This window comes from Myotis nattereri (assembly GCF_964212035.1).
Source record: "Myotis nattereri genome assembly, chromosome: 5".
NCBI lineage: Eukaryota > Metazoa > Chordata > Mammalia > Chiroptera > Vespertilionidae > Myotis > Myotis nattereri.
This window is the reverse complement of record NC_138080.1, coordinates 28,546,473-28,573,928: the sequence shown is the minus strand read 5'-3', so window position 1 is coordinate 28,573,928 and position 27,456 is coordinate 28,546,473. Positions and strand designations below refer to the sequence as shown.

General features: G+C 57.3%; 1 protein-coding gene and 1 pseudogene across 2 annotated transcripts; one reads left to right on the top strand and one right to left on the bottom strand.

Annotated features, from left to right (window-relative positions):
- Positions 1 to 6,816: 6,816 nt before the first annotated feature.
- NRTN (neurturin) lies at positions 6,817 to 19,762 on the top strand. Its single transcript, XM_081092826.1, has 3 exons — positions 6,817 to 6,950; positions 16,305 to 16,480; positions 19,199 to 19,762. The coding sequence occupies exons 2-3, from the start codon at positions 16,312 to 16,314 to the stop codon at positions 19,621 to 19,623; spliced, it is 594 nt and encodes a 197-aa protein (XP_080948952.1). The 5' UTR covers positions 6,817 to 6,950; positions 16,305 to 16,311; the 3' UTR covers positions 19,624 to 19,762.
- A 2,930-nt stretch (positions 19,763 to 22,692) lies between these two features.
- Positions 22,693 to 27,456, bottom strand: LOC308520188 (3-galactosyl-N-acetylglucosaminide 4-alpha-L-fucosyltransferase FUT3-like; annotated as a pseudogene). Its single transcript has 4 exons — positions 27,449 to 27,456; positions 24,116 to 24,223; positions 23,687 to 23,843; positions 22,693 to 23,462 (listed from the first exon to the last, which is right to left on the bottom strand). The product of its transcript is annotated as a 3-galactosyl-N-acetylglucosaminide 4-alpha-L-fucosyltransferase FUT3-like (transcript).

Genomic DNA, 27,456 nt, shown 5'->3' with positions numbered 1-27,456 from the left:
ACTGTGAGTGGGAGTGACAGGAATTTATCGTGACTCTGCCTGAACTCACAGGCTGCAGTGGCCCCTGGCTCAGGGACTGCGGCGCTGTCCTGAGCCTCCCCTCCTGCCTCTCCGCCCGCAGCTTCCTGCCAGCTTTTCCTCCAGTGTCTCTCCCGTCCGTCTCCTCTCCCATTCCAGGCCTGTGTCTTCTCATCCTGCCCCAGCAGCCTGTCCTCCACAGCTCTTTCTTTCTTTTTATTTTTCTTCATTGATTTTAGATATATATATATAGAGAGAGAGAAACATCAATTTGTTGTTCCACTTATTTATGCATTCATTGGTTGCTTTTTTGCTTTTTAATGGTTGTTTTTTTTTTGTTTTGTTTTTTTTTTTTGCTTTCAGAGAGGGAGAGAGAGAGAGAAACATCAATGATGAGAGCGAATCACTGATCGGCTGCCTCTTGCACTATTGATAGAGCCCACAACCCGGGCATGTGCCCTGACCAGGAATCGAACCCGTGACCTCCTTGTCCATAGGTTGATGCTCAACCACTGAGCCACAACGGTTGGGCCATTGGTTGCTTCTTATATGTGCCCTGACCAGAGATCAAACCCTCAACTGAGCTACCTGGCCAGAGCCCACGGCACTTTCTAATACATATCTGGCCACGGCCCCCAAGTTCCAACATGACCCAGCCTCTGCTGCCTTCCCCAGCTTCATCCCTTATGACCTCACTCCCTAAACTCAAGCACCGAGTTCATTCCCATGAGCCAGGCTTACCTCCTAGTCTTTGTTTATGCTCTTCCAGGAAGTCCATTCCCTGCTCCGAGTCACCTTGCTCATTATACTCACACTAGAGGCCCGGTGCACGAAATTCGTGCACTCAGTAGGTGGGGAGGGCCTCAGCCCGGCCTGTGCCCTCTCCCAGTCCAGGAGACCTTGGGGGATGTCCAACTGACGGTGCAGGCCTGTTCCCAGGGGGAGTGGGCCAAAGCCAGCAGTCAGACATTCTTAGCACTGCCGTGGAGGTGGGAGAGGCTCCCGCCACTGTTGCTGCACTTGCCAGCCTTGAGCCCGGCTTTTGGCTGAGTGGCACTCCCCCTGTGGGATCAGGTCAAAACCAGCTCTCCAACATCCCCCAAGGGGTCCCAGATTGCGAGAGGGCGCAAGCCAGGCCGAGGGACCCCACTGGTGCACCATCAGGGCCGGGGGAGATTCGTGGGAGGTTGGCCAGCCGGGAACCAACCGCAGGAGGGCTCCAGTCCATGTCTAGCCCCTCTTGCTCAGTCCTGATCAGCCGGACTCCAGCAGCAAGCTAACCTACCAGTCGGAGCGTCTGCCCCCTGGTGGTCAGTGCGCATCATTGCGAGCAGTTGAGCGGCCTTAGCATATCAGCATATTACACTTTGATTGGTTCAATGGCCGACCAGTCTATCAGACACTTAGCATATTATTATATAGGGTTTTCTCACCTCTTTTTCCTCCGGAAGCCTCTCTGATGGCCCCCTGCTCGAGGGGCAGCGAGGGGGCAGCATCCCTTACAGGCTTACAGGCTCTGCAGCTGCCTGAGTGTCCCCCATCACCATTCTGATTACTCTGGAGGCCACCTGGCCACTTCCCTACTGGACTGTGAGCCGAGAGGGTAAGGAAGTTGGGTCTACCTCCGTCACTGTGACCCTGGCACCCAGCACAGGGCCTGGCTCACGGCAGGTGCTCAGTTAGCACTTCCTGAGTGAATACATCTTACCGTGACTGGGAAACAGACACGGGTAGGACCTGCTCTAGGGGTCCCACCTTCACTGAGGTTGTGGCAGGGGGCTGAGGCCTTCCTAGGTGTCACCCTGGAGAGCGTGGGGACATTGAGGAAGGTGAACCAGGCTTGGGTCATTCTCCAAAGCAAGAAGGAGGGGGGCGGGGAGAATGAGGCACCCAGGAGGGGTTAGCGTGGGGCCAGGGCAAGGCAACGGGCACTCCTCTCAAGTCCCTAGCGCTCTCTCTGCCTACCTCTATTACTCCTCCTGTTACCGCCCCAATTTTTTTGATCCTCTTTTTGTATTTCGTTGTGTGTCCCTCAGTCTCTTTTCTTCCTTTCTCTGCACTTCTCTTTCCCTCCATGTTTGTCTCATCTCTCTTCTCATTTCGTTATTTCTCTGTGTGTCTCTCTCTGCGGCTCTCTGTCTCTTCCCCCTCCCCCCACCGCTCTCCTCTGTCTCCCCCTTGCCCTGTAGTCCATCCTGCCCCTTTCTGCCAGGCCGGATGGGTTTGCCAGCAGCGAGGCAGGTGCGGCTGGGCTTGGTGCCCACCTCTGCCGGGGCTGCCCCGGATTTGTGGCTGCGCCTTCTTTATCTGGGGCTGCAGCTGCCCCTTATCTTCTGGCTTCAGGACACGAGACCGGGATTAGGGCAGCCCGGGGCCAAGGACATGAGACAGCAGGGCAGGCGGGTGACCGAGAGCCAGATGCCAGGGTGGATGTGCTGCTGGGGCTGCTGTGTGTGTGTGAGTGTGTGGGGGGAGGCTGATGGTGTAGACACATTTACAGCTGTGACAGCTGAGTATGAATGACTTTGGGGGTATCGGTGTGTGTGTCTGTGAGCATGTTTATGTGTCTGAGTGCATGTGTGTCCTCTGTATGTGTGACCGCGTACACATTTGTGGCTTTTGTGTGTGTCTGAGTGGTTAATGGTGCAGCACATTTGTGGCTTTTGAATTTGTGTCTGTGTGTGTGACGGTGTATATATATTTGCAGCTGCCGTTGCTGAGTATGAGGTACTTTGGGGTGTGTCTGTGTGTTGACTGTATGTCTTTCTGTGTGTGACTGTACACATTTATGGCTTTGGAGGGGGAAGGTCTGTGCCTCTGTGGCCTAGAAAGCTTCTCACTCCAGCCCCGCCCTGCAGTGCCCACATGACCTCAGGCCGGCCCCCACCCGGCTCCCTCCGCCACCCTGATGGCTTTCCCACCTTGCCGACCCAGAGCCTCCAGGGACAGGACTCTTGGCCTATGACCTGTGGCTGTAAATGGCCCTGTGGGGACTGCCACCGTCCCTGCTTTTCCCATCCTCGCCTTGGAGCCGGCTCCTTCCTGCCGCTCAGAAGCCTCAAAGGCCTCATCTCCTCTGGCCCCTGGCACCCCTGCTCTGACCCCGGTGGGTGTGCACACCCAGCTCTGGCCCCAGTCGGTGCACTGAGGCCTTTCCTCCCCTCTCAGCATCATTTAGCTGAGGGCGAGGATGGCGTTGCCACAAAAGAGGCCTGAGCCTAGTTTTGGGGAGCCTCTTGGAAAGTGACACTACCCATCACCGAGGGCCTGTGCTGGGCACAAAACAAACCTGGTCGTCTGCACGTGGGGGGATGGGGCAATGCTTAGCGTGTGGAGATGGCTAACACTCCAGCTGGGGACAACCGGAGGGAGGAGGGCACCGGGCCACCTCCGCCCCCGAAGGGCTGGTCCCTGGGGGTCCTGAGGTACAGTCCTGGGCCTTTGGGGCCTGGACCAGCTCCTGACGCTAAGATGGAAACTTCTCCACCAGCCAAGTCCGAGTCTTGGCCAGCGGCCGCCAGACTCCCACAACCTCTGCCTGGGCCTCCACCCTTGAACAGAACACTCCCCTTGGGAGCAGTGACTGCCCAGGGAGGGCAGGGGGCCAACCCGTGCAGACACTGGTGGAGGAGTGGCTGGAGGCAGTGACTGGATGTTCTAGAGTCATCCAACCCCAGGTTTGAGCCTCTTCCTTACTGAGCGACCTTGGGCCAACATCTTGACCTCTCTGATCCTTGAGTTTCAAAACTGCCAGGAGGGCACAGAGCAGGCTGGGGAGGGAAAAGTGTTGCCTGGGGTACCTGGGGGAGACATCCCAGGAGCCTGGGAAGGAGCAGAACTAATTCCTGGGCAGATACCTGAGGCAGGTGAAGGCGTCTTAGTTCCAGGGCCCCAGCACTGTCCCACGCCGGCCTTCGCTTTGACCCTGGAGGCAGCCGGCTCAAGCTAGCCACAGGGGCCAGGGGCCATGGGTGCTCCCTGCTCCTGGCCAAGCCTCGTTTCTGCGTGTCTGTGCCCCGAGGAGGCCACAGTCCTGACCCCTGGCTTCCCTGTTAGTGTAGGAGGGTCAAGGCTCAGTCCCACCCACTCCGCCTTGCAGGGTCCCCAGTGGGGGACAAGGAAGGTTTAAGAATAAGCATTGTAAATACCGTGTTTCCTGCCCATAGGACCAGCCTCCGAGTCCCCCTGGCCTTCCGGGGCAGCCAGGCCCAGACAGCTCCTTTGAGGGGGGCGAGGGCTCCAGGGCAGAGGTGCCTTCATGCACCCCGGTCCAGCTACACTGAGTCAGCTAGTGTGACGAGGTGTGTGTGTCCGGGGGTTAAAAAGTGTGTGTGTGGGTGTGTGTGTGTGTTAGTGACAGAGTGGCTGGGGTGCTGGGTTGTGTGAAGTGACACACTGGCGTGTGAGGGTGTCACACTGGTGTCTCATGTGACCACGTGGGGCTGGCCGTGAACAGAGCTGGGTCTCTGGGGGTGTGAATGTGATGGGTGTCCTCCACATATGTTTGTGTCAGCGTGTGCATCCTTGAGTGCGACACATGCCCGTGGTGGAAGGTGGGTGGGGATCCTGGTGTCCCCACCTCCTGTCTTCCGTTCCGCCTACCCCAGAGGAAGAACCAAGCCTTTCAAGTTGCTGTTGCCAGGGCAACCGTTTTATGAGCGTCCACATGGTAGGCACATGTGCATGTCCTGCTCTCCATGTGCCTGCACGCCCCTCCCCCAGGGCCCCCCACCTTAGTGGGGAGGGGCACACAGGCGGTGTGGGGTGAGCAGGAGGTGGCTAGGGGGCAGCTGGTGACAGCTTAATGTGGCTGGAGGGGTGGGGTGGGTTCCTGGCAGGGCGCTGTGTGTGCAGGAAAGCGGTGCCTCCCAAACCGCCCCAGTATGTGCACACGCGACGGTATCTCCGCGCTTCCTCTGTGTGTGCGGCTGTGGGGTAGGCAACCTGTGCGCAGGTGGCACGTGAGTGTCTCGGGTTTTCCTGTGAGCTCTGTGTGCGCTAGCGTGTGTGCCAGCACCTGGCAGCATGGGAGTGTGCAATAATACGCCAAGTGTGCTCTGCCCCTTGCAGCTACTCTGGGGGCCAGTGGGGTGATGATAAGTGTATGAATGTCATGTGTGTCTGTCTCTATGGGGAACTGTGTGTGTGCATGTGCTGGGGCAGTGTGAGCTTCGTGTGTGTCCCAGCGGGAGTGAGGTAAGGATACCTGTGTGAATGTGAGCATCAGCGCCTGTCCACATGGGAGGGTGTAGGCGGCTGTGACCGCTGTGTGTGTAAGGATGGCGTTCAGGTGTGAGAATGGGCATGGCGGTGGGCGTGACCCTGCCTGGAACAAAGGTTTGGGGACTCTCTGTGCGAATGGCCAACAGTGCCCCGCCTTTCCCTCCTGAGTGTGCGGGTGTCTCAGCGTGAGCACTTGGCAACGCTAATAGTGAAGGACGCCCTGATGCTGCTCACCACGCGCCTGGTCCTTTGGACAAACCAACCCCACAGATGCTGCACTTTCCATTCGGGACGGGGCCGGCGGCCGGCAGCACGCTCACTCTCATGCCTCACCGAGTCACACTCCCGCCTACATCCCGCTTGCACACACCCAGCCGTCCCGAACTCGCTTAAACTCGTGTACAATGGGTGAGGCTGGCCAAATGCCCCCGCGTGTGTGTTGGGGATGGGGAGTGGGGTCCTATGGGATCCCAACACTCATAAACCCGGCAGCTGGGTCGGAGGGATGCAGGCGACCTGGGCCAGAGTGAGGAGGACCCAAGAAATCAGCAGTGAGAAGCCGAGCACCGGGGCCTGAGAACGCAGGTGCCGGCCCGGACGGCGCGGGGAGGAGCCTGAGCGCTGGGGGCCAGGGCGGGGCTGCAGGGGTGTTTCTCCGTAACTAGGCCGGGGCGGGGCGGGCCCCCGCGGCTCCAGGCCGCCCCCCGCCCCTTCATCCCGCCCTCTAGTCGGCTGGGGCCGCCAGGGGGCGCTGGGGGAACTCGGAGCCGTCGGGGCGGGCACCGGTGGGTTGGGGCTGGCCGGCTGTTGGGGAGCAGCGCCGGGTCTTGGTGCCCAGGAGGGGATCCCCGCAGGGCTCTGAGGCCAGACTGGAGGGGACTGCCGCTTGAGGGGGCCTCGTGGACAGCGGTCCTCAGTCTTAGGGTGTCCTCGCTGTCTTGGGGAGAAAATTTGGACCTCAGTTCCTTGGAATAGCTTACTGTCCGGACCCGGGAGTCGGACAGCAGGGCCGGGTCCTCAGTGTAGGGCTGGGGAGCGCTGAGAGCGCGGGCACTGGCGTCGGGCGCGGTGGCTTCCATCCCAGGAGGGGCCCTGGGGACCCCCTTTCCCACAGGAGCGCGGCGGGCTCTCCAGGGCCCAGGGACATCGCCGTCTATGGGGGCGCTGTGGCCCCGGCCCCCCTGCCACCTGCGCTCCGCTGGCCCCATCGGGCGGGGGCGGGGCGAGGGCGGCTCACGTCCCGGGAAACCCGAGCCACCGCCTTGGCCCCGCCCCCGGCCCCGCCTCCGGCCCCCGCGCCGACCGAGCCGTCCGCGGCGGAGGTGGCGGGAGAGCGCGCCTTGGAGCGGCTCGGAGCGCCCGGGCCCCTCGTTCTGCCGCCCCGGAGCCCAGTGCCGCGCACCGAGGCCGCCCGCGCCGTCCGTGCGCCCCCCGCGTCCTCCGAGCCGCCCGCCGTCCAGGGCATCCCCGAGCCCCAGCCCCCGCCGAACCGGGATGGCCGCAGCCCGCGGCTGAGCGAGCCCGGAGGGGGGGCCCATGGACCGGCCCGCGCCGCGCCCCCCCCGCGGCCGCCCCCTCAGGCCCGGGCCCCCCCAGCCGCCGCGGGCCCCGGCGGCCCGGATGGCGGTCGCGGCGGCAGGGGCAGGGGCCGGGGCCGGCGCGGGCGGCAGGCGCGGCCACCACTGACGGGTAGTCGGGCGCCCCAGCAGGTAAGCAAGGGCGAGCGGGGGACCAAAGTGGGGGGACGACCGGCTCCATATACGGGGATCTGGGGGCTTCTAGGGCTCGGGACAGACCAGTCGCTCCCCGCCTGGCGTTTGTGTGAGGATGGGGTCAAGGGGCAACAGGTCCGCGCGGGGAGGGCGATCCCCGCGCCTCTCAAGTCGGGCCTGGGAGGGGGCGGCTCCCTGTCCGACGGGCAGGCGCACCTCTGCCTCCTCCAACCCCATGTGTGCGTCCGAGGGGAGTGGGCGCGGGGCCGCTGGAATGCCGTCCACAGCCCTTCGGAGAGCGAGCTCCAGACCCCCTTCTGCCTTTCGGTCCACAACGGGCCGTGGGGGGCACCCCGATCCCGCAGACCCTGGACAGGGGTTGCCGTCGCGGCCCAGCTGCGCTCAGAAGTAAACATCTGTCAGTGGCGCGTTCCAGCCGCCTGCCCCGCGCGCCGCCGCCGGGGACACGGTGTCCTCCGGTGAGGGCCCGGCTCTCTTGGCTCCTGGAGCCACTTGTTCAGCCACAAGAGGGCGCGAAACCTTTTTTGGGGGGAGGGGGTGTCCTTCAGGGCAAAAACCGGATTTGAAGGAGAGGGGGCTGTACCTTGCTTTCTTGCTTTTTAGGAGACGTTATCTTGTTCAGAATAGTCTCACAATTCTCCCCGGAGGAGCGGTTTGGGGGTTAGGATTCATCGGGCCGAGGGGGTGCAGAGGGTGGGCAGGTTTGGGGCGGGGCTAGCGGGGAAACCGCCCGCCCAGGGCTTGGTCCCCACTGCGCCCTCCGCAGGAAGCCACAGCATGTCTGGCGGTGACACTGGCCTTGTTTAGCGGGCTGTGGTTACCTGCAAGGCTGGGCCACCAGCCCAGAACCAGGGAGCAGGGCCAGGGGCCGGGAAGGGGGCATGGGAGGCTGGGCTCCTGATGTTCCTCACTCCTGCCTGCCCACCCGCCCTGCCCTCTCCCGGCCCAACATCCTCTCTCTGTGTTCCAGGACACTCTTTGTCTGTAAGTGCCCCGGGCTGAGGAAGCCCAGCGGGGCGTGACTGGTCTAGGGGCTGATGTCAGTGGAGGGAAGACTCCCAACTTTACCAGCTTCTCCCCACCTTCAGCCCTCGCCTTGGGGCCCTTCTCCCAACGCCCTTCACCCCGGGAGTCCGGGGATTGGAGTTCTGAAGCCACTCCTGGGCCTCTCAGCCTGCCCGCGGCCAGCTGCAAAGAGCTGGCTCTAGGGGTTGCGGGGAAAGGAAACCAAGCACCCCCCTCTGCCGAACCAAGCACCCCCCTCTGCCCCTGGGCAGTGTCTGAAATTCCACCATGAGCGCTTGTCCCTCAAGTTTCAGGCCTCAGTTTCAGGGGCGGAGGGTGGGGAGCAGAGGATATGAAGCGTCTAAAGCAAGAGAAGGAACCAAACAGTCTGTAGCCCAGCCCTCTGGGTAAGACACAATCAAGAGACTGTTTCAACAAATGTTTGTTGGACAGAAATGGTACGGCTGCCTGTTTGGGAAACGGGCTCAGCTCTGTCCTTCAAGGGCAACACATTTAGACCAAGGGTGGCGCCCAAAGTGGGGAACAAAGACTCGATCTTAGGGTAGGGCAGCCAGGGAAGGCTTTCTAGAGGAGGAGCGCGAGCTAGGGCTGTGCCGGGTGAGTAGGAGTTTTCTAAGGTGAGAACAAAGGGCATTCCAGGTGGCGGGAACTACACAGGCACGATCTGGAGGCAGGAAAGAGCAGCTGGTTGGCTGTGGCACATCCAGGTGCCTGGGTGGCTGTGGGAAGGAGAGACTTTCTGAAAGGCTGGCCGAGGGAGCGCTGGGCTGGGGTATTCCAAGGTGGATTACTGCAGGTGGGGGCTGGAAATACAGAGGAGAGAGGCATTTAACACATGTGGTACCCATGGGCCAGCATCGCTGCTGAGGGGCGGAGGGATTCTCTGCAGATGTATCTTTCCTGGTCTCCCAAGGTGGGCAGGGAGCCCCGGGGCAGGAAGAAATTAGAGGGGCCTCTGCCGGTAGCAGGTGGATCTCACTCCCCCGAGAGGGCACCATTCATGCCTAAATAGCTTGGTGTGCTGGGGACCTGAGGCAACATTTGAACTTGGGGAGATGGAAGAAGTGACTCAGGTACCCCTATTCCCAGGAAAGTAGTGTTAGGGTTTGAGCTGTGCTTGGGGCCTGTGCCTCAGTTTCCATTTCTGTCTGTTGACCAGCTTTGTGTGATATCCTGGCCACTCAGACAACCCACATCCCTCATACCACCCACTGGGCCCCAAGCCAGCTGCTCAGCTATGTGCTATGCCAGGCCTCATTAGGCTGATCCTGTTATCCTACCCTGGGGAGCCCCCTCCTGCCCGCCCCGGCTGCCTGCAGGGCCAGCCCCAGACCAGCCTCATATGGTCAAGGTGGGTGGGAACTTTATGGTCTAGCCACAGAGGGCTGGGCTAGAAATGGTAGGTCCGTGGATCGGAAAAGCTGTGGCCCCATGGCACACACACACTCGCCAGCCCTGTCTCCCTGAGAACACAGCAGGGGGTGCAAGAAGAGGGCTCCAGACACTGGAGAATGGAGGACTGACCCTGTAGGCAGGTCACAGGGTGCCTGTGCCCTCTCCTCGCGCATCTCCCCACACGGGCCCTGGCTCCATTGCTGCGGTGGCACTGGCCACCTGGAGCAGGCACAGCCCACCTCGGAGCCTTTGCTGCTCCCCTGGAATGCTCTCCCAGATCCTCACTTGGTCCCAGCGCAGATGCTCCCTCCTCTGAGAAGCACTTCAACCTCAGAGCAGCCCTCCCACCGCTGGTCCTTTGCTTCACCTCGTTTTATTGGCTGCTGCTGTTGTACTGTCACCATCCAGATTACCATATATATTTCTTATTTAGCATCCATTGTCCTGATTGGACAGCGAGGTGGCAAGGGTGGGGCCCAGGTTGGCCTTGGTCATCCCGAGTTCCCTGCCTGGCCCAGCATACAGCAGGGGCTCAATAAGTGTTTGCTGAGTTAATGTGTTAGGTGCAGAGCCCAGCCTGGCTGTCTGGGCTTTCTGCCATCTGGCCCTTTATTTACTTGCTAGTTCTGCTCTACTGTGTGTTTTTGAGGAAACCTCTTACTTCCCTGAAACTCAGCCCTATTTTCCCCCCAAAAGCAGAGCCTATCATGTCCTCCCCATGTTTCCTCTCCCCCTCAGCATTACCCCTATCACCCAGAGCCCAGGGATTGTAGAGGCATCAAGAAAATGTCGGGAGACAGACCCAGGTTCAACCACAGTTCAACCACTTATTTGACCAAATCACTCTACCTCTCCAAGCCTCAGTTTCCCTGTGTGGAAAATGGGGCTAATAATAATAACAGCTTTTTCCAGGGACTGTGGGGAGAATTAAACATGTGGAAAGTCCTTAGCATAGTGCTTGGCTCTAAATAAATGAAATAGCCAACATTGCTGGGTGTTATTGTTGTTAGAGAGGCCATGTGATACAGTGGTTAAGAATGTGGAGACTGGGGTGTTGAGGATGGGGCTTTGAGGGATGAGTAGGAGTTTGCCCAACCACTAAGTTCAAATCTCACTTACACTCTGCTTGACCCTTAGCAAGTCATTTCACTTCTTTGGACCCCAGTTTTCCCCTCTACACAATGGGGGTAAAAGAGTTCATACCTTGCTACGAGTCATTACGTATGAAGTGCTTACACCAGTAGTGTTGCTTGCTAGGGCTACCATTAGCTATTATTATTTTACTTCTGTTATTATCACAAAGCAACCAGCACAGTCCTCCCCAGAAGTCACTCTCCCTGTCTGCCTCTCAGCTACACTTTGGCCAAGACAAACCCAGAGCCCCTTTAAGATAAGCTCAAGGGCTGACACTCTCTTCTCAGAGTAGCAGGGAGCCAGCAATGGTGCTTGCAGTTGGGCAGCAGGAAGCTCATGGGGGAAGAAGATGAGAGGCTATGCCCCCACCTCTGGCCAGGCCTGAAGGGTCTGCTTGGGGTGTCTGTGAAAGTGCCAGCCATGAGGCTGGCCCCCGACCCCTGCAGACCCAGCATCGGAACCAGCTGTGCTAGCCAGATGTTCCTGGTTTACCCCCAGATGTGTTGCCAGCTCGAGGCTGCCCTGGCCTCCCCATCCCCACTATGGGGTGGGGCTGGGCCCTGGGGCCCTCTGAGGGAGGGGACACATTTTTGTGGGCTGCAGAATTTGTTTCTTGTTTTGCAGAACCGTTGAGTCTTGCCTTGAGAGAGGCCCAAGTTCCGCCTGTCATGGGGCCTCAGTTTCCCCATCAGTGGACCCCCAGGGGCCGTCTGGGAGAAAGGAGACAAGCAGGGCTGTCCTAGGAACAGGCCCAGCTGCCAGCCCAGGGGCTGTTAGCACTGATGGGGGAAACAGAGGCACGGGCGCGCAAGCATGTGGGCCCAGCTGTTGCTGTCGGCTGGTTCTGCAGAACTTCCAGAACTTAAATGGCCCTCCAGGTGGGGGAGGGTGTGCTGGGCAGTCTGTTGTACAGATGGGGAAACTGAGGCTCAGCCAGGAAGAGGGAGAGCAGGTATCCCAACTCGGCTGTCTGGAGTCCATGTGCTGCAGTATTCAGACACACGCCCTTCCCCAGTGTGCGGGCCGCGCCCACATCTGCCCCTGTGACTTCACAGCGTGGCTCGCTCTGCCTGTGGACAATGACAGCCCTACTAGCCTCCCCACTCAGCTCTCCCCTGGCGTTCCTGTGGTGCTGGTGGCCCCTCTGGACACTTTCTGAAGATGGGGAAACTGAGTTACGGTGGGACCGGGGACATGTTCAGAAGTGAGGTAGAAAGGAAGAGGGGTGTCCATGGAGGGAGGTACCAGAAGTGTGGAGGCTGAGGAGCTGCAGGCAGCTCATGCCTCTGTGAACAGAACTATTGAGATAACCCAGCCCAGACTGCCCCTCCGGAAACCCCTCCTCCGGAAAAGACAGGCATGGACATAGCTATGCTGCAGGGCTGACAAGAGGGATGGACCTGTGACCAGGGTGCCAAGATGGGGAGCAGAGAAGGCTCCTGGAGGAGGGGTTTAGTAGCTAGGGCTTTAAGGATAAGTAGGAGTTTGCCCAGTGGGGACAAGCCTCAATTCCAAGCTTCCCCAGACTAGAAGAGTGAGTGGATTGAGGAAGGGGTCACCTCTTGTCCTTCCTGTCCCTGGGTGCAAGCATGAAGCAGGTGCCTCCCTGAGGCCAGGAGCTCTGCAGGATGGAGGCTGTTAACCCTGGGAACAGGTAGGTCCCTGGGAAACTCTGTGAAAAGGCAGAGCCTCGGGGCGTTGCCTGGACACCAGGATAATGAGCAGCATTTCCTGGCACCACCGAGGAAGCTGCCAGAAACACCCACACACCCTCACCCTGATTGTCTGCTCCTTGGGTGATTAGAAGGACCTACCTGGTTGTGTGACTTTGGGCTATTCATCATCCCTCTCTGAGCCCCCGAGTCCCCTCCCTCCCCACCCAGCCCTGGGGATTTGGTGCCTCCATCCCTCTTGCTGCAGTTCAGACTGGCCCGGCCCCCAAGAAGGGAGGGCGCTCCCTTCCCTGACAGTGAGGACTCTCCGGGATCTGACATTGTCTGAGGGCTGGGAAGGGACCCAGCAGAGTGAGTGGCACCTGAGATGCTAGCAGCTGTGGACCTTGGCCGGGTACCAGTGGTTCTGGCAGGTCAGTTCTCTCCTGGGCCATTCTGCCTCCTCCACTGCCATGTGCCTCGCGCGCAGCCCACCGTGTGTGCTGTTCACTATTCCCCTGGGATCTTTGCAGCGAAGGACCCAAGAGCACGGAGGGCATGTTCATGTGTGTGTCCCTGTGTATGTGAGCATGTAGCCGGAATGCAGATCAAGGTTGTGTTCAAGTGTGATCATGTTCGAATGCCATGTAAAATGCCCATGTGCGAACGTGCATGAGTGTGAAACATGCCAGCATGTGCGTATGGTAGTGTGCAAACGTCATAATGCACGGGTCTAAAAATGCCCAGGTGTGTGTGTGTGTGAAACATTAGTGTGTGAGTGTGGTAATGCTTACGTGTATGTGTGCGATCATGTTCAAGTATGTGAGTGTGAAAACGTGTGTGACTGTCCGAAGATTAAGGGTAAACACATCCAAGAATGTGATAATGTTTGAGTAGGAATATGAACATACCCTAGTGTGTGAGGGTGGTATGTTGGGGTGTAAGTGTGAGAACTCTTAAATGTGTGTGTGACAGTGCTCAAGTGTGTGAGTGTGAGGGCTTCAGTGTGTGTGAAAATGTCCAAGTGCACGGTTGTGAGTATGAAAACACTGAGTGTGTAGATGGGATAGTGTTTGAGTGTGTGAAAACATCCATGTGTGAGTGGGATACAGTGTGCGCAAGAGTAAGAATGCTGAGTGTGTGAGGGACCCAGCTCCCCAGATCCCCAGGCCTCCATTACACAAGCACACCTGGCCCCTCCCCTGTGCCCTCCACCACACCCACATCACCCCCTCCCTGTCAGGTCCCTGCCAGAGACAAACCAGTTGGGTGACCCCCTTACAGAAAGATCCATTGTTAACCGATGCTTATCAGCTGGCTTGCTGGACCCCCTCCATTGTCAACCCCCCGCTTTCCTGTCCCCCGTCAGAGCTCTGGTGGGGTCTAGTGTTTCAAGGCCACGGGGAGGCGGGTGGGGGGGGAGGGGGACTCCTGTGGCCAGGCCATCTCTTGGCTGGTGTTTCATCCATTCTTCCAGCCCCCACGTAAGCCCTCAGCAGAGACAGAGGACCACAGCCTGGCGCCGTGCCCCGCCTTGTTCCAGCCTAACAGGGAAACGGAGGCACACTGTTCCAAGACCTGGGTGTGAGAGCAAGCAGGAAGTTGGGGTCAAGAGAAAGCCATGCCCATCGGAGGACTTTTTTTTTTAAACCCTCTCCCAAGGATATATTTTTTCCCCACTGATTTTGAGAGAGAGTGGAAGAGAGAGGGAAAAACAGAGAGAAACATTGATGTGAGAGAAACACATCGATCGGTTGCCTCCTGCATGTGTCCGTCCAGGGCCAGAGCCGGGGAAGAGCCTACCACCAAGGTACATGCCCTTGGTCGGAATCCAACCCAACACCCTTCAGTCCACAGGCCGATGCTCTATCCACCGGGAGGTCTTCCGCCTGGGTGGGCTTCCCTGCTGTCTCCCCCTACCAACTCTGTGACCTTGGGAAAGTCATGTGACCACTCTAGGCCTCAGGTTTCCCATCTGTGAAATGGGGATAAAGACTCTGTGAGGCTGAAGTGACTTAATACGCACTGATTGTAGAGCAGGATCCGGCATAAACGGGGGTGGTTTGGGCACCTGACAAATGGACCGACCTCTGTTTGCTGCACAGCCTTGAGAATGAAATATTTCTCTGCAGCCCACAAATTCCCACGGGATCTACCCTGTCACACCCCCCTCCCTCCCGCCATTCTGCTACAGCCACAGGGGGCCGTCTCCTGTTCCTTCAGTGAGCCAGGCCTGGCCCTGCCCCAGGGCCTTTGCAGGTGGTGTGCCCTCTGGTATCCAGGTTTGTTATATGCCCCCCTGTCTAGGAGCGCATTCTCTACCACCGCCATCAACAGTAATAAAAATTGTGGTATAAAATAGTGGCAAGCCCTTGGGGTGACTCCACGACATTTGCTCCCAAGCCCAGCTCAGCCCATGTCATGTGTGATGTGTCTGCCTTCGAATTTCAGGTCCTTTTCTAGCCAAATGCCTTTGAACAAGCCCCTGTTTGGTGCTTCAGTTTCCTCAGCTGCCAAATGGAGATAACAGTGCCTCTCTCGTGGGCTCAGCGCCCAGTTCGGTGTAGAGCAGGAGCTTAGTAAGCGCCACTGGTACTGTCCAGCGGGCGGAGGTCCTGTGCCTCTGCATCCACGCGAAGGGGGAGAGCTCTGCTCTGCCTAACCCAGTGGTTCGCAACCTTCCTAAGGCAGCGACCCTTTAATACAGTTCCTCATGTTGTGGTGACCCCCAACCATAACATTTTCATTGCTACTTCATAACTGTCATTTTGTTATGAATCAGGATGTATTTTCATTGTTACAAAATGAACATAATTAAAGCATAGTGATTAATCACAAAAACAATATGTAATTATACATGTGTTTTCCGATGGTCTTAGGCGACCCCTGTGAAAGGGTCGTTTGACCCCCAAAGGGGTCGCGACCCACAGGTTGAGAACCGCTGGCCTAACCCAAGCACGGCCAGGCCTACGCAAATCACATGCAAATGAAATACAAACAATACACAAATGAAATGCATGTTGCCTGCAAATTGCTCTCACCTGGGTGAGCAGCCTGCGCTCTGAGGTGTGCGCTTGGGGGCGCCAGCCCAGGCGCTGACCCGCGTCCAGCCCGGCTTTCAGTGCTCTGTGTAAATGTTTACACCGGGCCTGTTGCCAGACCCCGTGCGGGGCCGGCACAGGCAGCCGGGTGGGGGAATGTAAACGCAGGCTTGGGGCCACCAGGCAGCAGGGAGCTGTTCAGACATGGTTGAGGGGGATAGGGGTGTAAGAGGGTTATTAAACACCTACCGTATGCACTAAGCCCGAAGTTCCCGGTAGTCACAGCACCGAGTAATGGGTTTCTAATGGGGGATGCTTAGGGCTTGGGGAACAGTCAGGGAAGGCTTCCTGGAGGAGGCACCGGTCCAAGCTGAGACTGAAAGGAATGGGAGGGCAGGGGAGAGAAAGTGTTCGGGGTGGAGGGACTGGCTTGTGCAATAGCCTGGAAGTGGGTGGAGAACAGCTTTGGTTCACTGCAGCTTCTTTCTGGCATCAGTTTATCTGTCTGGAGGGTAAACCCAGGCTCTGAAAGGACAGCAAGTCACTCTGAAGAACATCATATGTAGGAACCAAGTGTCAACCCCACGGTTTCTGCCCCCAGACTGTACTCTAATGCCGGTCTCCTGGCCACCCTTGTCCCACAGTGCCCCCTGTTGGGGATGCTCCATCTTTCAATCTTACCCTAAGCACTGGGCTCCAGCTACCCCAGCCTCTTGGCTGGATTGGCCAGCTTGGTTCAGCCTCAGCTCCTTTGCACTGGCCGTTCCTCCTGCCTGCCATGCCACTCCCTTCTGCCTGGCCAACTCCTACTTTTGTTCCAATCTCAACTTTCCTCAACCCTCCAGAAAGCACTCTGGCACCCCCAGATGGGGTGGTCCCCTGACACCCTCCTCAGCAGCAGTTTTTCACAACAACGTCCTGTGGTTCCTTGTTGAATCATGTCTGTTGTCATTCAGCATTAAGCAGTAGTGGTTCAAAATCATGGGCCCACTGTGTGCCCAGTGCCGGGCCCGGTGCGCTGTATGCACCTGCGTGTTGCCTGGCGGACTGAGGCCGGTGGGCTGACCCTCCCGTGCCCGCAGGCCGAGGATGCAGCGCTGGAAGGCAGCGACCTTGGCCTCGGTGCTCTGCAGCTCTGTGCTCTCCATCTGGATGTGTCGGGACGGCCTGCTCCTCAGCCACCGCCTCGGACCCGCGCTGGCCCCGCTGCGCCGGCCACCTCGAACCCTGGACGCCCGGATCGCCCGCCTGGCCCAGTGTAAGCCCTTCCCCCGACACAGGGACGGCCATACTGGTGGAATGTCCGGCAGTGGAACCAGGCCACAGAAGCTTTTTTAAAGATGGGGTGGAGGGAGGATGCAAATCCTGCAATGGCGGGGGGGGGGGGGGGGGCGTGGCTCCTGGGAACTGGGGTCTCTCGGCTTAGCTGTCACAAGGAATTAGACTCAGTCTCTCAGGGGCCAGATGGAGATTAGACCTAGGAACTCTGGCAGGGGGGCCCCACTCGCCGCACAGGGGGGGCGGGAGGGGGAGGCTGGACCCAAGGCCCCAGTGACCTGCATGTGTTGGTAGGGAACAAGAACGGGGGAGACAGACAGAGACCTAGACGTGGGGAAGAGACAGACACAGAGATGCACAGAGACAGACAAAGGTGGGAGAGAGACGTGGAAAAGGAGTGCGGGCGAGAAGTGGAACTCCCACCTGGGGAGGATGGCCACCTGGCCCAGCTCCTCACTTGACCCTCGTGCCTGCCTCCTGCAAGTCCTGCATGGGCCCAACCTTGTGTGTGCACACCTGACCACGCAGTGTGGTGTAGGCACAGGCCCGGCGCACGCATGGCGCCTGCGGGTGGGGGTGGCGGGTGGAGGCTGCATGCACACCCGCCTTGCCAGGCCTCACAGTCCTTCTTTCTTGTCCTCACAATAGACAAGGGCGGCCTCCGGCACAGACTTCACTTCCGTTCCCTACACTTGCCCTTGTAGGCCGCAAAGCCCTTCCCAGGACACTGGGTTCCAGAGACCTGGGTGGGTCCCCAAAAGCTAGCGTTCCAAGACCTGGGGACAAAGCACCAATGGTGGAGTCCACTGACAAGAGTCTCAGCCCATGGGCGGGTGCCTGCCAGTCCTGTGTCCTGCCCCTGGGCCCAGCTGTGCTGGGGGAAGGGAGTGGCTGTCGATCCCCTCAAGGTCCTGGGACTAATGTGCTGATGGTGGAATTTCAGGCTGGAGGAATGAGGAGCAGATCTCATCTCTTTGTGTTCCAGACCCTGTGCACGCGGCCTGGCCTGCTGGAGGGATGCAGGGACAGATATACTAAAAGATTATTCATTGTTTATTTGAAATTCACATTTAACTGGGCATCTGTATTTCATCTGGCAACCCCCCAAACAACTCTCTAGAAGCACACCTTGAGGCGTGCACGCTAAGAGGAGGAGTTTTAGGCACCAGAAGTGAGTCGGACTCAAATCTAACCCCAGAGCAGACAGTGCTGGCTATCCCAGACTGGCCCTGGGCTGCAAGAACTCGGAAAAGGCTGCTCCTTCATCCCCCACTTTCCACCCTCCCAGCCACAGCCACGGTGAGGGCTCTGCGAGCCACCCTGAACAGACGGGGATACTGGCAGAGGAGGGCCGTCACCTGCCTGAAGTTGAACAAGAAGAGTGGCAGAGCTAGGCTCAGGGCCTGGGCTTGTCCGCTCTCCAAGGCCGGCTGTGGAAACAGACACTCTCAGGGCAGCAGACAGTCCCTCCCCCTCAGGCTTCCCAGTAAGATACTTCTTTTGACAGCCAGGTGTGCCAGCCTTGGGGGCAGGTCCCGGCTAAACTCAGGATTTCCCCTCCCAACCTGTGACTGCAACCTGTCAGGCTGGGAGCCTCCTGCCAGCCATTCCAAAGTCTGCACTTCTTTCCTGGGGCTGCGGAGCACAACAGATCCTCGAATAAAGTCATTTCCTTGAACCTAGTTTTGTTCCAATGATGAGATGCCGTAAGAATGTTTATATTAATTAGCCTTTGGTAAAATGGGTTTCATTCCTTGTCATTTCGCCCGAGTTCCAAGAGCCTACCGGTGATGTTAAGTAAGGACTTACTGTCCTGGAGCAGGGCCGGCCTCTTGGGAAATAAATTGAGGCTCCGGGATCCTGGAATTCTGTGACTCTGGGCACCTCCCGAGGGCAGCTGTGGGAGGAGAGGGCTGAACTTGGGCCAAACTTGGGTACTCGATGGAGGCAGGAAAAATGCTGTCCAGGTTCCTCTCTCACTGCCACCCGCTAGTGGGTGGCCTTGGCCCAGTCTCTGCTCTTTTGGGTACCCAGTTTCCTTACCTGTAACATGGGAGTGGCCCTGACAATAGCTGCTGCCTCCCCATGGGGTGGGGTCCCCACACAGGCCTCAGTGCCTGCCACTCCTCTGTGTGTTCTGAGAAGCCCAAACACCCGATTTGGGTTTCTGTATAGAGAAACTGAGTCCCACTGCACAGTAGAGCAGCAGGTACGGGGTGGGGGGTTGTGAGCAGCCCAAGGGCTCCCAGAAGATGTTGGGGCTTTGAGTAGGACCCCAGAGAGTGAGGGAGAGACGCATACAGCTCAGCTAAAGGGTGGGGAGTAGGGGGGTGGGGGGGCCCAGCATAGGGATGGGATCCACAGTGTTGGGGGCGGGGCTGAGACACCCAGATGAGCTCAGCTCAGTGGGGCAGGCTAGAAAGTGGTCCAGGGAACGCAGAAAGGTTAGCCAGGCTCTGAGCAGCTCAACATAGGGCAGGGTCCAAAGAGAGATGCTGGTAACCTTGGGGGCCCAGCGTAGGGGTCTGCATATGCACCCCTCCAACACCTTCCAGAGAGGGCACGGGGACAGGAATTGGGAAATGCGCTAGCGCCCCAGCGCCCCCACAAGGGTCATTTTTGCAGGGGAAGAGCGAGGGTAGAGGACTCCCTCCCACCCACCCACTGATTCCCATCCCTTCTCTCCCTCCCCTCGCAGACCGTGCACTGCTGCAGGGCGCCCCGGACGCCGTGGAACTGCGCGAGCTGACGCCCTGGGCAGGGCGGTCCCCAAGTGTGCGCCGTCGGACTGGGCCCCGGCGGCGGCGCGCGCGTGCGCGGTCGGGGACGCGACCATGCGGGCTGCGCGAGCTCGAGGTGCGCGTGAGCGAGTTGGGCCTGGGCTACACGTCCGAAGAGACGGTGCTGTTCCGCTACTGCGCAGGCGCGTGCGAGGCGGCCACGCGCGTCTACGACCTGGGCCTGCGGCGCCTGCGCCAGCGGCGGCGCGTGCGGCGGGAGAGGATTCGCGCGCAGCCCTGCTGCCGCCCGACGGCCTACGAGGACGAAGTGTCTTTTCTGGACACGAACAGCCGCTACCACACGGTGCACGAGCTGTCGGCGCGCGAGTGCGCCTGCGTGTGACCCTACCTCACCGGACCCGGCCGGACAGCCCCCACCGTTCCAGCTGTCAAACCCCGCGACAGACTGCCCATGCGCAGAAGATGCCGTCGAGGTTTCGGGACTCTCGCGATAACTGTACAGAGATAAAGTGTGGAAAGTCGATGCGGGTCTTGATTGCGCGCCCCGAGGGTGTCCGCCTCCGGGAGGGGCAGGAGGACGTGTGAGGCAGTGGCCCCCCTCCCCGGGGAAAAGGGGGATGGGCGCGGGTGTCACCTGCATGGTGGGGAGAAAGGAAAGATTCAAAGAGGGTCCTGTTTCCGGAGTACAAGTGGGGAAATGGGGTTGATGGGGGCAATGTCGGCGGGGACTGCCCTCCCACCTCCCTGTAGGTCCCCGGGCTCCTCCCCAGCATGATGTGCTTCTGGGGAGGAAGAAGGATCGCCACGCAGAAGAGGAGACAGGTCAGCCGGACCCAGTGATCCCAACGTGTCCCCATTCCCACCTCCACACCATGCGCTTCTGGGGAGGGAACGGGAGCAGTGAAGTCGGTGGAGGAGGGCGGAGTCACTGTGCAGAGGGGAGGCTGAGGTCCAGGTGGACCGGGCCTCCCTCGCCGGACGGGCATCCTCAAGCTGGGTCAGCCCCCACGAGTGAACTGAAGCCACTATCTCCATTTACCAGCTAAAAATACACACGCGCTGCCCATCTCCCTGCGGGGATGGGTCTGGGGAGGGCGCCAGCCCCATCCAACCCCAAACTGGCGCCTGTTGGGGCAGAGCTGGTCCCGAGGGATCGAGGTCCTGGCCCATAAAAACCCTGGCCCGAGTTCCAGGGGGGATTTATGAGGAGCCCCCGTGGAGGATGGAAAATGCACTGGGCGGTGTTTAGATTTGCCTGCAGTGTCACCTTGACGTTTGGCAGGCCGGGGAAGGGCACAGGGTTTTGAATTCCCAGAGCTGGGGGAGGGATCCGTGGGTCCCAAGGTCTGAAGAGGGACGGGTGAGGGGGTAGGTGCTGCAAGAAGAGGGCTGGCGCCCGAAAGACCGGAGGGTGTGGACTCTTCCCCTCCAGCCCCTCAGGCTGGGGGCTCCCAAGGGAACACCCCCTTCCCCCCCTTTGCTGTTTCCCTAGACGGGCCCCCTCCCTTCCCTCCTGCACATCCGCGTTCAGGACCACCCTCTAACCACCACATCCATCCCAGACCCAATCCATGTCCAGAAGCTGGAGGGCTCGAGTCAAAAGCTGCCCCAAGAAGGATCACCTAGTCAGGCAGGCACCTCCCCAGGGCTCTGGTTGCAACTAGAGAAACGTGAGGCAGCTAACGGGAAGGACTTACACGGAGCTCCAAAAGCATGGCTGGCAGCCAGGCCCCACCCAGCCAGTGGGTGGTCTGTTTAGAAGGCAATTTCAGGATGGAGGCTGACTGGGGCCCTTGCCTGCCCCCGCAGTACTCTGACTCTGAGGTTTGGGGTGGTGTATTTCTCCACTGTTTGGGCTGACTCAGCCCAGTGTGGCAGAGGCTGGGGTTCCCAGACACGGCAGAAGCTGAGCCTCAGTTTCCCCATTGTAGGTGGCTCTGAGCTTCAAAAGAGGGACGGTGCTGCGCTCAGGACATACAGCAGGCTTTGGAGTCTGGGTTGTGGCTGCCTCAGGGTGTGTGTGTATACGCGCATATATATATATGTACACACACACACACTCCCCCAGCCTCCAGGGACCTCAGCCTCCCGTCTCCCACCCAGATCCAGCATCCCAACCACAGAGCTCTGGCTTAGCCCGCCAAATAATTGAAATGTAAACAGAGCTGCCCCCCCAGACCCCTGGGCAGGGGTTCTCAACTCATGTCACACACACACACACACACACACACACACACACTGCGCAGAGATTGCCACCCACATGGGGCTTAGCAGACAGGATCACACTTAGACCCACAGCCCACATGCTTACACACTCAGTTGTCATTCACACTCAGAACTGCACACTCAGAGAGGGGCACCCTCAAAGTCACCACTCATTCAAAAATAAAAGGACACAAGCCCTAGCCAGTTTGGCTCAGTGGATAGAGTGTCAGACAGAAGGGTCCTGGGTTCGATTGTGGTCAAGGGCATGTACTTTAGTTGCAGGTTCCCCTGCCCTGGTTGGGGTGCGTGCAGGAGGCAACCAATTGATGTCTCTCACATCAATGTTTCTGTCTCTCCCTCTCCCTTCCACTCTTTCTAAAAAACATCAATGGAAAAATATCCTCGGGTGAGGATAAACAACAACAACAAAAAGAGACCCAGGATCACACATTCTGTCACACTCCAGCCTCTCAGAGCCATGCTGCGTGCTCACGTGTCACACACAGCGTCACACTCTTCTCCCCGCTCTCCTTTGAGGGGTGAGCCCTGCCCTTGTGCCAGCCCTGCCCACACTAACCCCAAGACAGCCTGGCCCCCGCTTTCCAGTCCCTCTGGGCCTTACTCTCCGCACTCTGCCTGAAGGGCTTGCTCTCAATGGGTTTTACACCTCTTGACATTTGTAGCCGACCATTCTGGGTCTGGGAGCCATGCAGGCTGCTGAGCAGCATTCCTGACTCCTACCCACTCGATGCTATCAGCCCACCCCAAGTCTTGACAACTACAAATGTCTCCAGACGTTGCCGAGTGTGGTGGTGGTGGTGGGGTGGGGTGGGGGGCAGAGTTGCCCTGGGGTGAGAACCGCTGTTCTAGAATAGGGGAGGACACATCAGTTTTTATCAGAACGTTCCCATCTGGAAAATGGTACCAATATTGCCCACCTGCCTGCCTGCCTGCCCCACAGGCAGTTACCCAGCTGCAAGCAGACCCAGCAGGGCCACGGCAGTGAGCGCCTTGGTAGGTGAAGTCCACAGAAGCCAACATTTCCAGCAGCTGAGACACCCACCCCGGAGGCCCCTGGCAGGTTAAGGCCCCGGAGCCCAGATTCTTGGCAGCAGAGGTGCCCAGTAGGTGAAGTCCCAGGTAAGTGAGATCAACAACCAAGGTCTCCAGGAGGTGAGATTCCTGGGAGGTGAGGGCCCCAGCGCGTGATACTCCCTCTCCGCATCCCCAGTGGGTGAGGCCCCTGTCAGGTGAGGTTCCTTAAAGCAGAAGCGCTGGCACGTGAGGCCCCAGGCTGGTCGGCCCATGTGAACCAAGAAGCTATGCTGGTCACTGTCTGGTAGGTGGGCTCCTGCTACAGCCGCCAGCAGGCCTTGCCCAACATCAGGGCCCAGCTGAAGGATCACGGCTGCAGCATCTCCCGCCAGTGGAAGTAGCTCAGGGAGCCGACGTGGTCTTTGTCCAGGGCCAGCAGATCCTGGGCCAGCTCCTTGGGGCTCTGGAAGTTGTCCATGTGGACGAAGGTGTTGGGCGGCAGGAATTGTCCGCTGTTCCTCCTGCTGGGGCAAAACGCCATGGGCATGGTCCAGGCCGGCAGGGCATGCTTCCCCAGCTTCTCTGTGATGTAGTTGGGGTGCAAGTTCTGCAAAGCCAGGTCACACTTGTACTGGGACAGGCACTAGGTCCTGAATGCCTGTGGCAGTAGCTTGTGGGAGCGCCCATCTACGCCCACTTTGAGATAAATTTAAAGCATCTGGTTGAATCCTTCCTCCAGTCGGACACTACCCAGGCCACCAGCTCGGTCTTAGCTGAGAGGCTGACCGGTGCATTGGCCGGCTGGCCAGGCCATGGCTCCAGCCAGCCATACCGCCCGAAGATGTCCGAGTCTGTGCAGTAGGACATGGGAGATTGAAGTACCCATTCGGGGCCCTCAGTTGTGGGCAGTAGCCAAGGCAGTTTCATGTTAAACCAGACACAGCGCTGGTTGGTCGGCCTCAGGGAAGGAGGAAGCTGGGCCTGCAGTCAGCAGCTAGCCTCTAGGATGCACGAGGGCCGCGCCCACCTGAGGGTACATGCTGTGGTTGGTGGCCGAGTGGCAGTCAGCTATGCCAGGCCACAGCTCTGAGCAGCGGGGTGCTGAATGTCCATGTCCACAGCAGGAGAAGCAGGAGTGGGTGGGTGGGAGGCCCCCCCAAGGTGGCCTGGCTGGGTCCCCACCACCCGCCCCCCCCAGAGGATACTGGCCCTGCCCACCCATTAGGAGCTGTGGTGAGAGAGGCCATTGTCGACTCAGAGGACCACAGGGGCTCGGGGGACACACAGGTAGGAGAAGAAGCACGGGCCAAAAGCAGCTGTGACAGCCCCCCAGGGAGCCAATGGTGCCGGCGACATCGTGTCCTGGCCCAGTCGAGCGGATCCGTGGGTCAGAGCAGCTGGGAGGAGGGAGAGTGGAGACAGTATCACTGATAAAAATAACCCATGCCGAGGGGGCACACGTGGGCCACCGAGGTTAATATCCCCGAGGCCTGAGGTAGGCACTGGTATGACTCCTGTTTCACAGATGAGAAAACGGGGGACAGTGATGCAGAGTGAGGAAGTGGCGGAGCTGGAATTCCAACGAAGACCGTCTGACCCGAGTCCGCTTTCTCCTGGCACTTAGGCAACATGACGGTTGCTCCACCCGGGGAGGGTCCCCAGGGAAGGTGGGAGAGGTCCCAAAGCTCTCAGGTCCCACGTTGACCCTGCCCTTTCTCGACTTTCCCAGACTCTTCTCTGGTCTGGAGAAGACAGAGTTGGTTACAAGAGGCTTAAATCTGGGGCTCTGTCGGAGAGCGACACAGTGGGATTGGGTTTGAAGGTTAAGGAAGAACTCACCAGGTAGAGTAGGAGTCAGGGGAAGGGTGTTCCTAGCAGAAGGAACAACCAATGCAAAGGCCTGGAGGTGAAAGAGAGCCTGGCCTGTCTGCAGGGAGAGCAAAGACGGTGCTTAGAGATGCCAGTGTGAACTTGATTTTATATTCACTTGGTGTTTCACAGTCACTATGTGCTCAAAAATAGCTCCTCTGGGCCTGTCCTGGCTAATTGCCCTCCAATCCCAGTCCTTCCTGTCCCCAGGAGTGGTCATGAAGTCTTCCCAGGACCACAACCACTAGAGAGGAAATCTACGACCTTGGGTCTGCAGCCCTGGAGCTGCCCATTTCACAGGTGAGAAACCTGAGGCCCAGAGAGACAGCTGTCTATTGCCTGAGGACACACAGCTAGAGCCATTATGATCAAGAACCTCAACTGTCCCCTCTGAATGTAACCCTGAACTTCCCTCCCACTTAGTAAGTGCAGCTCAAATCTACAGCCTGGCACTGTCTGATAGAACTTTCTGCGATCAGGGAATTGTTCTACCTCGCACCATCCCATTCCCTGGCCACTAGCCCAGTATGGCTACTGAGCCCTTGAAATGTGGCTGTGGTGTCCCAGGAATGGAGTTAATGCTCATTTACATTTAAAGACAGATATTCTCTTCTGTAAATTGAAAACAACTTCAAATAAAAAGTAAAAACAAACCAAAAATAATCTCTGGTTCTCAATTCAATGATTGGAAAATATGTAAGAACATTTGGAACACCCGGGATGTGAAAATCTGCTTTTCCACCGTATGTTTTATGGAGTCTAAGTACAGATCAAGTATCTAAAATGAAAAGTGGGTGTCAGCATTAGGTGAACTGCCATAAAATACACATCGGATTTCCAAGACTTAGGATGAAAAAGAGAATAAAAATATCTCAATAATTTGTATATTGATCACACATCAAAATAATACTAGTTTAGATCTATTGGGTTAAAGAAGGTATATTATTAAATTAATTTCATAAAATATACTCCAGATTGCCAAAACTTCATATGAAAATGTAGCTACTAGAAAAATATTAACTATACGTGTAGCTTGCATTGTACCTCTATTGGACGGTGTTCATGGCTCTAGAATTTTTTAGAAATATATTTTTATTGATTTCAGAGAGGAAGGGAGAGGAAGAGACATATGGAAACATCAGTGATGAGAGAGAATCATCGATTGGCTGTCTCCTGCACGCCCCATGACCGACAATCAGACCGAGACCTCCTGGTTCATAAGTCAACAATCACTGAGCTACGCTGGTCAGGCGCTCTAGAATTTTTAAGAAATAAATTATTTATATGAATCATAATTTATTTAAAACTGATCTGACAGTATTTTTTTCACTTTATTTTTTTTAATATATTTTTTTATTGATTTTTCACAGAGAGGAAGGGAGAGAGAGAGAGAGAGTTAGAAACATCGATGAGAGAGAAACATCGATCAGCTGCCTCTTGCACATCCTGTGCCCGCAACCCAGGTACATGCCCTTGACCGGAATCGAACCCGGGACCTCTCAGTCCGCAGGCTGACGCTCTATCCACTGAGCCAAACCGGTTTCGGCCACTTTATTTTTTAATACATATATTTTCCCATCACCATTTATCCCCACTCTATTCTCCTCCACCTCCACCCACACCGCTCCCCTCCGCAATCACCACACTGTTGTCTGTGTCCATGAGTTCTTGCTCTTTCTTTTTTGCTCAATCCCTCCGACCCTCTCAGGCCCTCTCCTCCAGAGCTGTCAGCCTATTCTCTATCTATGAATCTGTTTTTATCTTGCTTGTTAGTTCAGTTTGTTCATTAGATTCCACATATGAGTGAAATCCACATATGAGTGAAATCATATAGTACTTTTTCTCTGACTGGCTAATTTCACTTAGTATAATGTTCTCCAGGTCCATCCATGCTGTCATAAAAGGTAAAATTTTCTAATTTTCTCCTTTTTTTTTTTTAATGACTTGAGTACTATCCCATTGTGTAAATGAACCATAGCTATTTTATCCACTCATCTATTGATGGACACTTGATGGAATTGTTGGGTCATAAGGCAGTTCCATTTAAAAAATTTTTAAATCCTCACCTAAGGATATTTTTCTATTGATTTTTAGAGAGAGTGGAAGGGATGGGGAGAGACAGAGAGAAACATCTAGTGAGAGATACACATCTATTGGTTGCCTCCTGCCCTCGCCCTGACAGGGGACAGGGATAGAGCCTGCAACCCAGGCACATGCCCTTGACCGGAATTGAACCCACAATCCTTCAGTCCCTGGACCCATGCTCTATCCACTGAGTCAAATTGGCTAGGGCCATTTTTAAATTTTTGAGGTGTCTCCATGTGGCTTTCCACAGTGGCTGCACCAATCTACATTCCCACCAACAGTGCATAAGGGTTCCCCTTTTTCCACATCCTTGCCAACATTGTTTGTTGGTTTATTGATGAGAGCCATTCTGGCAGGTGTAAGGTGATATCTCATTGTGGTTTTAATTTGCATTTCTCTGATGATCTGTCACGTTGAGCATATTTTCATATGTCTATTGGCCATCTGTATGTCCTCTTTGAAGAAGTGTCTATTCAGGTCCTTAGCCCATTTTTTAAATATTTAAAAATGTTTGTATTGATTTTCAGAAAGAAAAAAAGAGGTAGAGAGAGAAACATTGGTGTGAGAGCATAACATTGATCACCCCCCCGCCCCCACCTCATCCCCCCCCCCCCCCCCCCACCAGGGAAGAGACTGAACCTTTGATGCCTGGGACTCCAGCAGCCTCCACCCCACTCAGCCACAACCCCTGCTGCTTTTCACAGCCAGAATATGGGGAATTCTCTTCTTGGCACTGGGCTGGGGGCCTAGTGTGGAGCTCGGACCCCTCACTTCGGAGGGAAACCTCCACAGCCCAATATCTCTCTTGATATTTCTCTGCCAAACTTGGGTGTGGGACCAGCCTTCCCGTGTCTCCACCCCTCCTACCGGTCTTGATGTGGCTTCTTCTTTAACTTCACAGTGGCAGGACTTCCGCTTAGCCCAGTTTCAGGTGGTTCTGAATGATGGTTGTTCTGTAGTTCAGTTGTAATTGTGATGTGGTTGTGGGAGAAGTGAGCACTGTGTTTACCTACACCACCAT